We start from the raw sequence: 17,040 nt of genomic DNA on the forward strand, positions 1-17,040 counted from the left end.
AACTTTTTCCTTTAACAGTTATCTCATAACTTTTTTTTGGTGTTGCATTACATCTACTTTTTATGACATCAACCCTGGCCAGTTATTACTAGGGTCGCCGAAGCATGTCAGATGTATTACATCGCTCCTAATCGCATCCCGTAAACAGAAAGGAAACCTAATCAATTATGTAGAATGGGTGAACAGGTTACATATCAGTATTTAGACAACCGCTTATTCAGACTGGTCAGTATTTAGACAAATACTGTTTGAACTAATCAGAATCGAGACAAAGAAGAAATTAATAAAAAACTATTATTTATTTTGGATTATTTATGTCTTTTCTCGATTCTGATTGGTTCATACAGTATTTGTCTAAATACTGACGAGTATGAATACGCGGCTGTCTAAATACTGGCTGCACTCCGGGTGAACAGTTATTCAAATATTTAAATTGGGATAATTACGTCATGACGCAATTTTAAAAGCTTGCGCATGATCGGTACCTAAAAGGCCCTAAAATCTAACTTCCATTCCAAGATAATGATAACTTGCAAAAATAACACTTCGCACCACTTGTGACACCAAAGCATTGAAAATTAACAGACAAAAAAGAAAGGAACGCCAATAAGTTGAAAAAAGCAAAAAAAAAAAAAGCAAAACTTTCAAAAAAGTGTCTCGAATGATGTTCAATGTGAGAAAAACCTGCCCAGCAAAGAAATGCCGGCGTCTAAACAGCAACATTTAAAACTTGGTTAAACTCCCGTTGAGCCGAAAAAAAAGTTGTTGTAACGAAAAACTTTGAAAAACATCAATCAGATTCAAATCTAGGACCTCTAGCGGGCAATGCTAAAAAATTTGAATTAATTATAAGCCAAGAAATCCAATCATTCAAAAACTATTGGTCAACATAAGAGACAAATTTCGAGTTTCAAAGAGACAAACATATTACCTTTGAGTCCTTTGAATTACAAAAAACTTATATCAATGACAACTGATATAAAACTAACCAAATTTGGGAAAACTGAATCATTAGATTAGTATCAATTCGCTGGTAAAACTACGCTAAAAACCACTTTTAAAAGTTTAAGTCATGGACCTTTTCTGTGAATTCATTCTTGGAGAGGGTAAGGAGCCTTTGGTTTATCAACTGAGCTTATATTGAAACTGAAAAGATATCAAAAGTCAAACTACTTTTTTTGGTTGAAAAGGACCTAAATATACATCTCTTCCCACTACACGTCAGAACAAAAAATTATAATTTGATGCATTCAAAAAAATTGAAACAAGAGATATGCCAAATTATAAAAACATCCAGCTATTTGCAAATATTTTCCATCCTGGACACAATCAATAAAACTCTTACTGCCGAGAAAAGTGATATATCAAAAACAAATATCGAAAACAAAAAATCATTAACCCCGTGAAAATGGTATATCAAAACAAAGATGCCGGTTGCTGTTGAAGTAGCACACGTATTTTTTTGAGAATATGGTCGGAACATTCTGTGCTACTTCCACAGCAACCGACTATCTTTGTTTTGATATTTCTTGTTTGCTTCTTTTTTTAAGGCAAATATTGTCTATTGTGTCTAGTTTACTAAATTTGTACGCGTTTACATAGTTCTCAAATCATACCACGCACTCGGAATATTCTATTTTTTTGTCTCTTTCATCAAATAAGTTTCGGTTTAAGTGTGTGGTATTATTTGAGAACTATATAAACACATAGAACTTAGTAAACTAGACAATAGACAACATTTGCCTTCAAAAAAAAGACAAACAAAAAATATATATTTCTGGAAAACCTTTACTGCCAAGTACACAATAAATGATAATCCAAAACCTTTCCTCTATAGTAAAACTAAGTTTTTCTCGCCTTAAAGTCCAAATAAAAGTAAATTTTCATATAACGATCGTTACTCGATCGCTTTACTCGCTCGAAGTTGAACTAAAAAATAAATTTTAAACCAGTTTTTCTCAAGAACTTTTTTACAAAAAAAATTGATGTCATTCGAATCGTGACTAAAAAGGCTTGAAATTGGTATATCACTCGACCTATTTGAATTAAAACACACCCGATAACAAAATTTCCCCAATTTTCAATGGTCGGAAAAACGTCTCCGGAAAATAGATTCCTGTTTGAAAATCGAACTCAAAGGTCATAATTCAGTCGCTTCACTAAGTTTATCTGACTGGCTTAAATGATAGTGTAGATAAACCAGCCGAAGTATAAAACACACGAAAATAAAAGATACTGACGCTGTTTTTCATATCGATACTTCAAAAAGTTCCTAGTTTCTGGAAATTTACGATAAAAAAAACAAATAGAGCAAGTCTTATTTTAGGAAAAGACGGGGTCTGAATTTTCCAACAAATTGCAACAAAAAATCAAGTGAAACTCGGCGAAATATTAAATTTTCACTACTTTGGGTCTTAAATCAACTAACTCAATTTGAGAAAAACGCGTTCAGAGTTTCAGATTTAAGTGCCTTCCAGATAATTCAATCCAAAACTCTAATTTTCGAAGACTAGCACATGACTCACAGCTACGGCGCTTCAAACAGATTGTTACACGTTAAGAGATATTCTTAAAAAATTTATACACAATCTTTGACGCAACCGTAAAAACAGACAGGAGCCATCCAACAGGGTTTTCTATTTCATTAATTGAACAACTTAAACAGTCAATTTTTAAGTTATTTTTTTTGCGCTTTTTGCCACATGCGATACAAACAAAACAAAAAATGAAAATGTTTAAGCAAGCTAAGTTATCCAAAATTTTCGTATGTCACGATAGAACAGAACTAGGGGCCGAACTACAACTTAGGCAAGTGTTTGTCATTTATTGAATTTGTTATACTGATGTGGGACGAAAGTTGTAATTTCAAAATTTGGACTTTGCCCAAAACCTTACTTGTTTCTCTGCTAAAATAAGTGAAAAGAGCGAACATTTTTTAGATAATGAAATTTTCCCAAGGACACAACATTTCTCTCACAAAAATATTAAGAGTGACCGCTTCTGCAGGGGATATTCTCTTAGCTGCGTCTTTCGAGTGAACTCAGATTTGGCAAGGTTTTCTTCAAGAAAGTTGAAAAAGTTTCTACAAAACGGTTTTAAGTTCAAAAACTTGCTTTTCGTAAAGTAGGGAAGATTCCCAAAATCGGGTTTCACGATTTAACACTTAACCTGAGAATTGGCACAGTAGTTTTCAAGTCAATTTTCGAAAAGTTGTCAAAAAGTTTCCAAAGAACGGTCACAAAAAGTTTCAAAATTTTGACTTGTTCGAAGGCCATTATTTTTTCTAGCCAATTATGAAGGTAGGCGTTCAACAAAATTATGAAGGTCTGCTTTCAACGGTCAGCAAATCAAAACTTGACATTTCCGAGTGCCATAGCTTTTCGTGAAGAAAAATTAAGGCGTATCCGCTAATGCCAGAGATTCACGCAAACGGTTAAAACGAAAATTCCTGAGGGATGTTCTTCAGGCAGGGATGTATTTATCCCAAAAAGGGGCTTGGCAAACCCGTAAGAGTTGATCTACTGATGGTTATAATGACTCAGGGTCCTTCATGGACTACCATCAGATTCCCGAAATAGGGTTTAATAAGAGTTGACCAAATGAAAATTAACTTAAAACTTGGAAGGGTAGTTCTCGAGAAAACTCAAGTTTCAAAAAACGGTCAAAACTTTGACTGTTCCAGGGCCATAAATTTTTGAGTCAAAAAATATTGGGCGTAGTCGCATATGCAAAGGAGCTTGCACCAATCCGTCGTTTGAATTTAAAAAAAAATAAAACTGATATTTCTGAGAACGATAACTTTAAAAAAAAAATGAGTGACGTTAAGGCAGGAGAGCTGCCCACTACCTGCTTTCTCCATTGTGCTCATGGTCTCAGAGTTGGTAGGCTAGTTTTAGAGAAAAGTCACTTTCAAAAAACGGTCGAAAATATAAAAAAAAAATTGACTATTCTAAGGACTATCCAAAGAAAACTTGGGAGCAGCCGCTTACCGACGTAGGCAAGCTTTTCAAATCCATTCTATTCCTTGGAACCAAAATCTCAGATTTGGGATCGTAGTTTTTGAGAAAAAAACACATTAAAAAAATAGGTTAAATATTCGTTTTTCGAAGGCTGTAGACAGGGGTGAAAAGAAGATACTAGGGGAGTATGCTGGCACGCAGATGAGTAGATGGGTTTTTCCATTAAGACTCGTTTTTGAAAATTGATATAATAGTTTGAGAAGAACTAAAATTCATAGCGCCTTAAAAAAATTGAAAAAAAAAACCCAATCACAAACACTTTCATAATACCTGTTTTCATCAAACAGGAATTCTAGGCAAACAATCCAAGCAAGACATTTTTCTTTGGAACAAAGAAAAATGTATATTTCAAATTAGCATTGGAACAAACCAACGAAGCGGACCCAAAGCCGACAATCTTTGGGTATACTTCAGTTCAGCCAACAAAAAAAATGATTTTACAAAAAAAGTTTCAAGTCCCACTTGAAACTACAATTAACAACATTTTGAACCACCATAATACTTGCTTAGAGCAGGGTGACCACTTCGGCCGAGAAAAAAAGTGACCTGTTCTTTTTATTCGTAAAATAGCTATAGCATCCTTAGTTGCCTCATTAAAAAGTGGATTTTTTGAACAAATTTTATTGGATTACTCATGAATGCAATATTAAAATGTTAAAAAACTTTTAAAATGTTGAAAAAAAATTTTTAAAAAAACTTTAAAAATGTTTAAAAAAACACAAAAAAGTGACTTTGAGGGACTTTCGACAAAAAGTGACAAAAGTGATTAGTCACTTAAAAAGTGACCAAGTGATCACCCTGGTTTAGAGGACAAGAAAATCCGTGATAGGTCAGCAAGCCAACAAAACTTGAGCAAATGAACGAACGTCAGGGGACAAATCTATTTTTATCAAAATTTTGCATACATGCTGAAAAACCAAGGTCCGGTCGGGATTCACACCCGTAGCCATAGGGTGTAACGTCTCTACCTGTATGCTAAGTGCGAAGGAACCTGTAGGTTAATAAGATCCAGCAAAAAAATAAAATGCAACTTTGTAAAAGTTGTTTACGGGGAAAAAGTCTAGTTCCCGATTACTTAGAGCAGGTGTAAAGATTTCTTTAGTTCTTACATAAGTTCTTACATATTGTTTGGTTTACCGCAAATTTTAAAATTGGTACAAATTGTCATTTCTCGGACATTAAACCTTTTCGAGCTGTACAAATGGAAACCAAACTCCAACCCGTGGGATAACCTTGACATTGCCACAAGAGTTGCAAATATGACCACAAAGGGTTGGCATTTCAAATTTTGTTAACTTTTTCATATCTTACTTTTTGAAAAAAAAAATCATAAAAAGGCAGGTCAGAAAATGAAACTAAATGACCAGTCTCAATTGAAGCCCACGTCTGCATATCCTGGGACAACCTTGACATCATCTCACCATAGAGTTGCAAATTTGAACATTAATTTTTGTCAACCAGTTTGGAAAAAATTTCGAAAAATCGTAAATATGTCATATCTCCGATGTTAATAGATTTTGAGCAGTCAGATTTAGAGGCCAAAATTGTAAACCCTGGGTGCACACTGACCAACCCAACAATAATGAGAATTTCATATTTTGGGAAGTTTTTTTTAGATCTGTGTTCTGAAAATTTTTGAATAATTAAAAAAAAAATGGCATATCTTTAAAACAAGATGATTTGAACATTCAATATTGAAGACAAGATCGCCAACTACTGAGAGCACCCCATATTGTGCGTTTTTATTGAAACCGTCTATTCTGATTCAATTTTTAAATTCAGAGAAGTCAAAAGTTCGAATAAATTTGCAGCGCCCAATTCTTACACCGAAATGTATTGTTAAAGGGTACGACCATCAGACTAGCAAAACTGTGGATTTTATTCTCAAAAACAAAATGTAGACATGGTGAATTAGTTGCGTAGTGAAAATATGATACAGCTTTTAGCCTTAGAAAAAGTTAAGAACTTAATCATTAGTGCGAGGAAATAACATAATTTACACTTTCAAATTGAACAAAAATCTCGCGATAGAAACGTAAAAGGATATTTCACCACTCATAGTTCTTGGCTCTGTGTGTTTATTGTTCCCGCGCATGAGCCGTTTTGGTACAAAGTATATTTCAGGTATAAAATCAGCGTTAGACTTTTAAGTTCATATTAAGAGTATTTATATTTCGCTGGACTCATTGTTTAGATTATTCAAGCGGTCAATTTAGGGATATTTAGAGACGCATTCAACTCATACATGATTCATAAGATATTGTGAATGCAGCAGGCGTAGGGGATTTAGCAAAAACAAAGTCCGTTAATTTCCACTGCGTTGAAAACCCAAACAAATGATGTTTAAATTTCTGCTCCAAAGAAAGGTAATAATATTTCCGAAAGCTTAAATAGTGAACCTCGTTTTTTTAATATACAAATTTCATTCACTTCTGTCTGACAATATCTAATTTGTGGCTCATCTTTCATATCAATCCAGAAAAAAAGCGAAGAGGCAAAATTTGGTTTAAGTTTCTCAGAACTTCAAGCAAAATATCATTTGTTATGGTTTCGCTTTTCGTTTACATTACAGTTTTAAACATCTTGAATATAGTGGTTCAATAGATAATAAAAATGAGAACGCAATTCCCAATTGATTAAGAAGAGATTAATTATAAAAAAATTAGGAACTTAGAGTAAAACAATTGCTATCTTCTTGTAGGAATTGCATTTCAAACACGTATTTAGCACGACAACAGCTTCTTGTCAGAGCGATGAAATTACCAAGACTCCAGACATGTTTGACAGATCGCCGTCAAATTTTTCTTCGGCCAAAACTGCGTAATCAGGTAAGCTGTTCGAAGAATACTTGGCCTGAGACTTCGGACTACAATTGCTTGCTGATGATACGTCAAACTTGGATCCAGTTTTGCCAACTGGACTCTTCCGAGAACAGAGTTCAGCAACCGAATCTCGGATATCTCCGGGTGACGGTAATTGATGTTTATTTGCTAGCAGATAAAAGTCCAGAACAACTAGTAAAGCCAGACACAGCAACGATATGATGATGATTATCAGCTTAAAAGATACTGAATCTATGTAAACTAACTCACTGTAGTCAAGGAAACTCGTCCACGACTCAGGGTGAAACATTATGACCATTTGGCCTAAGACCAGAATTATAATCACGGCAACATAGGGGTAGTTTGTGATCAAATGTTTCCGATGTGGGGGACCTGGTGAGAATCCGACAGCACATACAATATACAGTAACATGGAGCTGTAGCAAATTGCTGTGTTCTCTTGGCCTTGAACTGAGTCTCTGACGTCAACATCAACCTCAGGGTCAACCGGTGTATACCAACTGAATTTCATGAGCGCAAACAAGGAAAAGCACTGGGCTGCAAATTGAGCAATGATCGCTGCAATTAAAGATATGAATACAACTCCGTTGAACAACCTGACAGGAGGCTTGAACTCGGATATCTTTCCACTAGCCTCCGTTCGTCCCATGCTCAACATCAGTGCCGTAATAATTCCCATGTCAATGTACAGAAACTGGAAGTCTCCCAGAGTTGTATTGTACCAGTATAGTATAACTACAGACGAAAACTGAATCATACTGTACAGACCCATAAACTTGAATGTCGCAAATGAGTTTACTAAAGAGGCGCGTCCTTCACGGATCAGTTTATCCACACATGATACATCAGGAATTGCGCTTGTGAAAGGCGATGCAGCTGAAGCTTCTAACTCCGATAAAGAAATTCCGACATGGGCCATTTTTAAAGCACCACAATCGTTCGCACCATCACCTACCATTCCCACATAAAAACCTGCATTCTGAAGCTTCTCAACTAGTTCCGATTTCTGTTCAGGCTTCATTCTCGCATAGACCGAGGTTCTTTCAAGAAATCTATTTAGAACTGCAGTATCAGTAATCTCCATCAGGGCGGAAAATGCATGGCCACTAAGAGCAAAGGCACTGTTTGAAGGCGACGAGGCTTTGTGTGCAAAGTTGAACACGTCATCTCTAGTGCAGAATTGTCGCATTTGCTTGTTTTTGCGAACGAGCGAACAGTTTCGTGCCACAGCCACAGCCGTTGCGATGTTATCTCCTGTGACCATAATTGATCGAATGTTTGCAGCATGTAGCTTATGAATGACAGGAGCCGACGCTCTCTTAAGCTGGTTGCAAAACACCAGTAGCCCAAGAAACTCGAGGTTTTGTTCTAGATCATTCAGGGTGGCTTTGTGGACTTTGTGCCAGGCCATTTTCGAATCCAGAGGTCTGTACGCTAAGGCTAGAACTCGATAACCACTGTTTGCATAGTACTCCAAGGACTGGGAAAAGTTACCAGGAAACTGCTTACACATGGCTGCAACCTTTTCGGGTGACCCTTTAACGAAGAAGTCGTAATGATTTTTGCGACTATCTCTCACTATAACGGCCATACGTTGCATTTCGGAGGAAAACGGAAATTGGCGGACTAATCCAACTTCAACTACCAAACCGGTCTCTGTCCGGGGCGATGAGACAACGGAAGGCGCTAATGAGTCAAAGTCAAATCCACTTCCTGTTCCTTGTTCTGAATACGTCCAGCCAGATGCAGTGAACAGCTTCAAGTCCATGGGATCACCAACAATTTTCCCTTCTATTTTAGTGAGCGTGTGGCAAGTACTGATCCCAATGGCCAGTTTCGAGTCTGGTTCTAATGTTTTCACATCAGATGTCTCTCGGGCCAAAACATTGGTGACTTCGTCTATCGTAACCAGGTGCTTAAATGTCATGTTATCTTCAGTGAGGGTTCCCGTTTTGTCGAAACAGACAACGTCAATGGATCCGGCAACGTCTATTCTCTGCGGGCTGACACAGAATATTTTTCTATTTCGCAAACGGCGCTGGGCGAAAACCATACCAATGTTTAAAGCCGCAGGCAATGCTGGTGGTACAGCAATTGTGATTATATCAAGTGGCTTCAAAATGATCTCTTTCAGGTCTTTCTGCCGATTGATCATTAAGACAAGCGTATATACAAATCCAATCATGGCTATACACAACAAAAACACGACAAACATTATGGCATCAAAAAACAAGCGAAACGACATCGGTTTTGGGTACAGAATTGATCTTATAAGCTCGCCTTTCATAGTGTGAAATCCAGTGTTGATCACGATGGCATAGCAGTGATCATTCGAATAAGTTCGTGACTGCAAAACTGATGTTCCCGAAAACAAAGTATGTTTTGCGTGGCTTTTTTCAGAGTACACAGCTTGGTTCCCACTTGCTTGACTGAAAGGCGCTTTGGTCACTGGCACGCTTTCACCTGTTAACATGCTTTCATTCACAATGCACGAGCCGGTCAGTAAAAGCGCGTCAAAGTTCATCGAGCAACCTCTTTGAGGAATTATAACGATATCCCCTGGAACCAAATCTTTTTGCCATATGTTCTCAACTACACTGTCTCGCAGTACTTCAATAACAAAATCCCCTTTAGTCATTGATATTACTTTCTTTTGCTCCGAGTAGGTCATGTAAAGCGCCCAGGCGATCGAGAAAACACTTAAGACTATGATGCAAATCGAGTAATAAATGTACTCATCGATAAACCAAACGGTCACGCTGAACAGCTGAAAGAGGTAAAACGGGTGCAACACCTCTTGAACCATCAACTGAGCAATCGATTTCGGGTTAATGTCTAGTTCATTTGGTCCAAAAACGCCTTTTCGACTCTCAACTTCTTGGCTGGAAAGACCATGTTTAATATTCTGCACAGCTTCTGATGCGGTCATACCAGCTGACAGTGATGGTAACTTAGCGACACTGCCTCCGTCGCTTGATATGATATAGATTGACTTTTGAAACGTGAAGCAGAGAAGATGAAGATGGTACCCTGTTTCGTCGAGGTCAAAATTTATGGATTCAAGATCGATTTTTGGCTGGCTTTTATCTTTAGTTGGTACCTTCTCTGCCATTTGATCATTATTGATTTGTCGCCACAGTCGCTGTTGTAACATATTCCAAGTCAAGTCAGATTTAATTTCCATCTTGAATAGACGTCTTCTGAACGATCGCTGGTAAAAATCCTCTATCAAAACATCCGAGGCGTTGTTTAAAGTTGAAGCCTCGGAAAAGAGAGCATAAATCAACCAATTTGGTTTCCAGTACAATGGCAAAATTGCTAAACCGGCAGTGAGCACGCTGAAGATCACGAGCAATGTTGCCTTCACGTAATTGAGTCGGTAGCCACGGACTGAAAATTCATTTTCAGATCCGTAGTCTAGGTACAGTTTGTTGGTTACCATCTAGTTTACATCTGGTGTCTTAAAAAAACATTATCTAGTTTAACTCCCCGATTTGAACAAGTTTTTGCCTAATTGAGCAGCAAAACATGTAGATTTTGATGTAATAAAGCCAGCAGCGCCCATTAATATGATAAATCACATCAGTTTTTATGAAAATGGTTCAAACTACTGTTCTGTATAAACTAAACACATTTAAACGCATTAGTAGTAAAAGAGTGAGCTGATGAGAGGGGAGGGGTGGGAGACCCCCCATGTTTTAAGATGAGGAATAGAACATCAGGTCTCCCAGCTATGTATTAAGATAGTGAATAGAATTGGTAAGGTTTGGTAATTGATGTTCTATTCCCTGTTTTAAATAATGGGGGTCTCCCAGCACCCACCCCCCCCCCCCCTGATCAGCTCACTCTTTTACTGCTTGCATTTGATTAAACCAAAGATAAAATGGACAAAACAAGTCTTTGGAGTGGTCTATGAGCAAATGGCAAAATTTTCTACCCCAGTTATCGTTTCAAACAAAAAACGAGAGCTTTTTAACACCGAGGTGAAGCCTTTTTTTTAACACTAGCGAGAACACGACCAAAAACAAAAAAAAAACTTCGAATTAGCAAAAAATTCGGCGATATCTTGGACTCGAACCTATGACCTACTGCGACCTAGAAATTAAGACTAACGGACTAACCACTCAGCCAAGGACGCTTGGTCCGTAACAAACACTAGCCTCAAATAAAGGCGAGAACAGATGCTATGAAATTTCCAATGCTACAGATAGTGATTATAGCAAAAAGTCACACAAGTGAACACTTTTAATGAATACTTTTATTTGCGAGCTAGGTAAGAAAAAAAAGAAGGTTCAACTAAAACACTACCTGCTCGCTAGCGTAAAAAACATATGAAGCAAGTAAACAGATATTTAAGCTGCAAACTAGCTGAAAAATGTCTGCTGACAGATGCTTGTAAGTAGAAGCAGTAAAAAAAAGGGATGTCAAAGATACAACTACGAGAGAAAAAAGCAAGTTAATTTTTAGCCAGTAACACTCAACCTTGCTCCTATACTTCAAGAGGAAAAATTTTGAAGGTAAGCTTTGCTATTTGGAATCATAACTATACCATTTCCAGAATCTTTTCCGACAAAAAATAAGAAAGCAATCAAACATAACTTATTCAGGTCACATTTAGAAATCATAACTGATTGTGATGTGAATAGTACTAATGTAACTCTGGATGGTGAGTGTAAAAACATAAAGGTGATATTGTCAAAAAATCTTTAGCTCCACAAGTGGTATAGCGTGATTGCATGTGGTGGTCGCATGAGCCGGTCATTCACCTCTGACAGGAGCCGGTCATTCACCCCTTGAATGCTGGACACTTTTTGAACAAATCATGCGTTTGTACAAAAATGAACACAGAATTTACTGACCACAAAATTTTATGAATAGTTCAAGCTCAACAAAATAACTACAACAAATTTTTATCGCGAAGAGTCTTGCTTTAATTGTTGAAAGTGAAACATGAATCCAGCCGCTTGTTACGTCGTCAGTGATGGTCTTACGGAGATATCTTTTATGGTTTTGAAGGAACGATTCACTCTGTGCAGTACGCATATCGCTGCGGACTATGGGAATCAGAGTGGTTGGGAATTCATCGAGCATCGAGTACACCCGACCAATGATTTCCCAATTGAGCAATATTTCATTTCAGAAGTTCACGAAGTGGAAGAAGCCAATCCTTATAATTCTTTCTATGTTCGGCCACTCTCTGCTCAGATTTGCAACTTCTGAATGTACCCTGAGAGCACCCCACTATATGGTTGAGATATTGAAGTTCGGTTAATTTTTTAATATCCACGTGTTTTGAAAAAAAAATATAAAAACGCCATATCTCGAACAATATAAGGATTTGAGCAGTCATACTTGAACGCCAGATTTGCAACCCCTAAATGTACTTAACAGCACCCCACTATATAGGAATGTGTAGAACGTATGTATATAAAAAAAAATTTCAAATTTTGCAATTTTTGGCCTTGTAACAGACCAACAGACTTAAACATGAGCCAAATGAAATTTCTTAAGCATTTTAACCTACGGTATACCTTAAACGTGCAAAAACATTTTCGTTAAATATGCAAAAAACAATACGTGCAAAAACATGCAAAAATAGGGACTTCTTAAACACGTCAACATAGGGACTTCTTAAACATGTATCACGCAGGGTTGGCAAAATGTAAGTTAAAAACAAAAATAACAAAATAACTGTTATTTATCGAAAAAAACATGTTATTTTTGTTAAATTGTTAATTAAATTAACATATCAACAAGAGTTGAGTTTCTTGAACAGAAACGCCAACTTTCCGGCTTTCTCAACGCCGAGTTGAGCACGAAGCTTCCCATACGTCAGGTGAGATTTTTCGCTCTGTAGTTTGTCAAGTGAAACTGCAATTGGTTTGAAAATTTTTTTTTCATCCGTTCGGGATTCGCTACAATCGTTTCGGAACAAGCATACAGTATAGTTGCGTTGTGTTTTTCTAAGAATTACTCATATTTCTAAGAAATAGCTAACATCACTGTTAGAAATTATAAATAACACTGTAAGTTAATTTCAATGTTAAATAACAATGTTAAATAACATGCCAACCCTGGTATCACGTGAAACGCCAAATAAATAATAGATAGATAATTTGATCGAATGACAAGAAACATCTCAATAATCAATTTTTTGGCAGCAATAGTAAAATTATAAAGCAAAAAAGAGTAAAAAGAAAATATTTACCTTTTTCAATTTTTCCCGGATGAAATGTAACATCTATACCAGCAACTTTTGACGGAAATAATCATTAAAAGAAAACTATTATTAAATTTAAATTAATCATTTCCAATATAAGTTTACTAAAAAAATTTCAAGTCAAATAGTTAGTTAACATTTTTTAATTCTTCAAGTAGTAATCAAGAAAAGAAAGCAAATTACTTGTTCAAAAAATGAACATTGAAATAGTACAAGTCAGCAAGCGTGAAATACTCGCTATCTATGTCCTCGGAGAGAGCGATGAGGTGATGATAAGGAAGGAACACATGTATAACAGCGTATTGACCATATAAAGCCAATTAACTTTAACTGAGATTGTACTCTCCGCAAACGGAGACTACACAGACGGAGGTTGTTCGACCTTACACGAGGAAGTTTTCCAGGATTTCCGAGAGAATAGGACCGAGCACCATGAACATCCATGACTGTGATGACTACACTGCCATACTCCATGACGAGAGAATTGCCGGCTGGTCGCTACAAAAAGTGGGAATTATCAAATGAAACTAAATAATTCCATTTGAACGGTTGCAGAGTAGTCACTTTGCGTACATAATTATGTCGTATCTAAAAGAACAGAAACTGAAGTAATATCGAGACTAAGTTCACAGAAAAGCACCACAAAAGATTCGGAAGTTCTTTTGACGGCTACCGTGGACACTGTAACAGCTTTTGAGGCAAAGGGATGTTACTTCCCCTTTTGTGAATGTCAAGAACAAAGAAGTCAATCAGCAGAACTCGAGAAGGGACAAAAACAACGATAGCCAACCATTGAACAGAAGAAATACTTGAAGAAATTAGGGTTAAACCTTGTCGAAATTTGGGAATGCCAGTGGAATGCATTGGTTAAAAATTAACAGTTTGGAACAAATCTGTTCATGAAAAACAATTTACCATACCAACAACCACAGACAGAGGCTCAGCTCTTAGAAAAACTACTGAGCAATCAAATTTTTGGTGTTGAAAACCTAAACTCAATAAACTGCCTCCAATCTTCAAGAATTCTAAGGTCAGTAGAGAAGATATTGGAGAACAGAAGCAGAATTTCACAATGGAGAATGACTTGATGAAGAAACCACAACGAATGTTAATATCAAGCAAGAGACTACCTCGAGGACCGACCATCACCCCTCCCGAAGTTTTACGGCGAACAAGGACTGGAAATCCAGAAGATCCATTTGGTTATCCAGTTCAAAGGTCAAAAGCGTTTCCAACCATGTGTTCAATGTTGTAAAACGAAGAAGAGATGGTGATCGAAATCCTGCATTTTCAGTTGTTGCAACAACAAGCAAATTGATTACCAACAGGGCCTACGGATACCAGATATTGGATCGGTCACGCCAGACCAAAACCAAGTATATTGTGGGATTTGCAATCAATAGTATGATGAAAGATCGATTCTTTCGAAAATTCAATGAGCTCCCTAATCAGATCTATGAAGTAAAATTTGCGGAAGAGGATCATCGAGCACAATTGTTGGTTTCTTCATTTTTCAGTCTGCTAAATTAGCTAGGCTTAACCTTGTGCACAAATTTTTTAATCCACCGTGTGATCCTGTGAAGCATGAATTTATTGAAATAGATACGGATAGTCTGTACATTGCAATAAATAGTGAAGATCTGGATGACATCGTCCCACCTCAGATGAAGCATGTCTGGAGCTGGATGCGAGCTTCAGATTGTACCGTCAATTTTGAAGCCACTTCAGGCAGCAACTTCTTCCCGAGAAAATATTGTACTACACATGATGCATTCGATCAGCGTACACCAGGACTGTTAAAAGAAGAGTTTTGATGTACATAAATGGTTGCTTTATGTTCGAAGACGTTATGCTGTTACGACGAAGACTCAAAAACAGCAAAGCTTAGTTGCAAAAAAATTAATCAAAGTACCTTGAAAAAAAATGATCCACTGCAAAATTACAAAAGTGTATTGGAACAACAGGAGATCGAGCGAAAACATAAGTGTTTTAGAACAACAGGACGAGAATAATGAGCGTCGTGTCACTCATGAGTTGAAGAAGAATGGCTGATACTACTTTTACACCACGAGAAAAGTTCGCGATGATGGTATTCACAGAGATGCATTAGATATTTGAAAACTGTCCCGTGGAGGTCAATGAGCTTCATTAGAAACCTGGTAACGATTTGAGTATAGCATGTATATTTAGCGTTGCTCTACGGTCATTGACAAAAATTCATTAGTAGAATAGAATTAGAATGAACCTTATCTCCAGTCAGCTTGGTTATAGAGGGTTACAGCTAGACTAGAAATTGGTACTACAATAAAAAAAAATACTCAGTAATAGTTGTTAGAGAAACAATAGGATATATTTAACCAATTGAGTCCTCTAAATTTTCTGCTAATTGAACACCATCAGACTTAACGGATAGGATAAGAAATATAGATAGCTAGCAGTAGGGATAGGGTGATTGACCGGCTCTTGACGTGATGAATGGTTTAGGGATAGGGCTAGAATGAATTTGTAGTAGTAGGGAAAGAGATAGTGATGGGGTGAATGGCCGGCTCTTGACTGGCTCCTGACAGGGGTGAATGACCGGCTCATGACCTCCACTGCATTCGACCACGCTATACTACTTCTATGAAACACAAGAATCACAAGAATAGCCGGTTTCTGTTCAAGTAGCACTGAATTCTCCGACCGTATTCTTGAGAAAAAAAATTCTTCTTTTTTATTAGTTTTAGTGTGGTGTGATGAAAGGATCTGAGCGAAAGTTAGAACTCTGGCATATTCGACCGCCATAGTGAAGTAAGGAAACTGAACAACAGTTTTTGACAAAATGGCGCGAAAAACTCCAGAAGCTATAATTACTCGAGTAAAAGTAAGTCTTCATGGCTGAAATTAAGAATAAGTTTAAAGCTTGCTCGTTCACCTTATTCGCTCGAACTTAGACCACAAATTTAAAAACTTCAGTATTTTTCTTAACACTGAGAAAAAATTATTCAAAAATTATGATTGCCGTTTGAGTCACGACTGAAAGGGCTTTATAATGATATATCACTCTACCCATTCCGATGATTATTTGTTCTACCCAATTTTGCGTGGAAAACAGAAAAAAAACACACCTGTAAACAAAGTTGCTCCGCAAATAGTCGGAACAAACAAATATAATTTGGACAATCCTCACTAGTTAACTAGACAACCTCTAAATGTTTTAGCTAGTCTTGATTTTGTATATCTGTGCTGTGCAACCTTCATATTATATAATTGAGACTTTTCCAGCTATGTTTAAGAAGTTCCTATGTTGAGATGTATAGGAATTTTACGCTATCTCTACGCGTTTTGACTGCAGTCTAAATATACAAATCAATGCTGTGCAAATAGGTTTAAACGCTATTATAAACCATAACTATTCATCATGCATCGGTTTTGGTACTAATCGCCGTTTTTGTTCACACATACATTTTTCAACTAAATGATGTTTTGTAAATGATTGTATTGGATACCGTACTCCTTTTCGGGCTATACTTTCTATTGATACCATTCTTGATTTTGTGCTTCAGTTTTGTTCTGGTAGCTGAACCCCCTCTTGAACTTGTTCACTGGTTACTGCAGTATGAGCGATTGGTTGTTGACTGTCTGAAAAGCTCCATCTTGCTCCGTGGGTGTTATGGATGCTTCAGTGGCATGTCGCCGCTAGTAGAAGCAGTAACCGTAACGTTCAAGAAAGATGAATGAACCTGCTACGAGCGCCTACCAATTGCGAATTTGTTTGCTAGGACCACGGAAGGATGTCTACTTATAGAGGTTGTCTTTGGTAGCCTTTTGTTTTAAGCCTGTGAAATTAATGTTACAAATACGATTTTTGTTTTCAAATTTCAATTCATCTACTTTTACTCCAAAGAAATCGTTATATCTATAATTGATAGGTTCATCTGTCCCATGGTCACGACACTTTTACATATCTATAAATCCT

General features: G+C 36.9%; 1 protein-coding gene across 1 annotated transcript; it reads right to left on the bottom strand.

Annotated features, from left to right (window-relative positions):
• Positions 1-6,764: 6,764 nt before the first annotated feature.
• Positions 6,765-10,304, bottom strand: LOC134839615 (polyamine-transporting ATPase 13A3-like). The gene has a single exon (XM_063855229.1). It carries the CDS (start codon positions 10,302-10,304, stop codon positions 6,765-6,767), a length of 3,540 nt encoding a protein of 1,179 aa, XP_063711299.1.
• Positions 10,305-17,040: the final 6,736 nt, after the last annotated feature.

This window comes from Symsagittifera roscoffensis, chromosome 1 (assembly GCF_963678635.1).
Source record: "Symsagittifera roscoffensis chromosome 1, txSymRosc1.1, whole genome shotgun sequence".
Classification (NCBI taxonomy): domain Eukaryota; kingdom Metazoa; phylum Xenacoelomorpha; order Acoela; family Convolutidae; genus Symsagittifera; species Symsagittifera roscoffensis.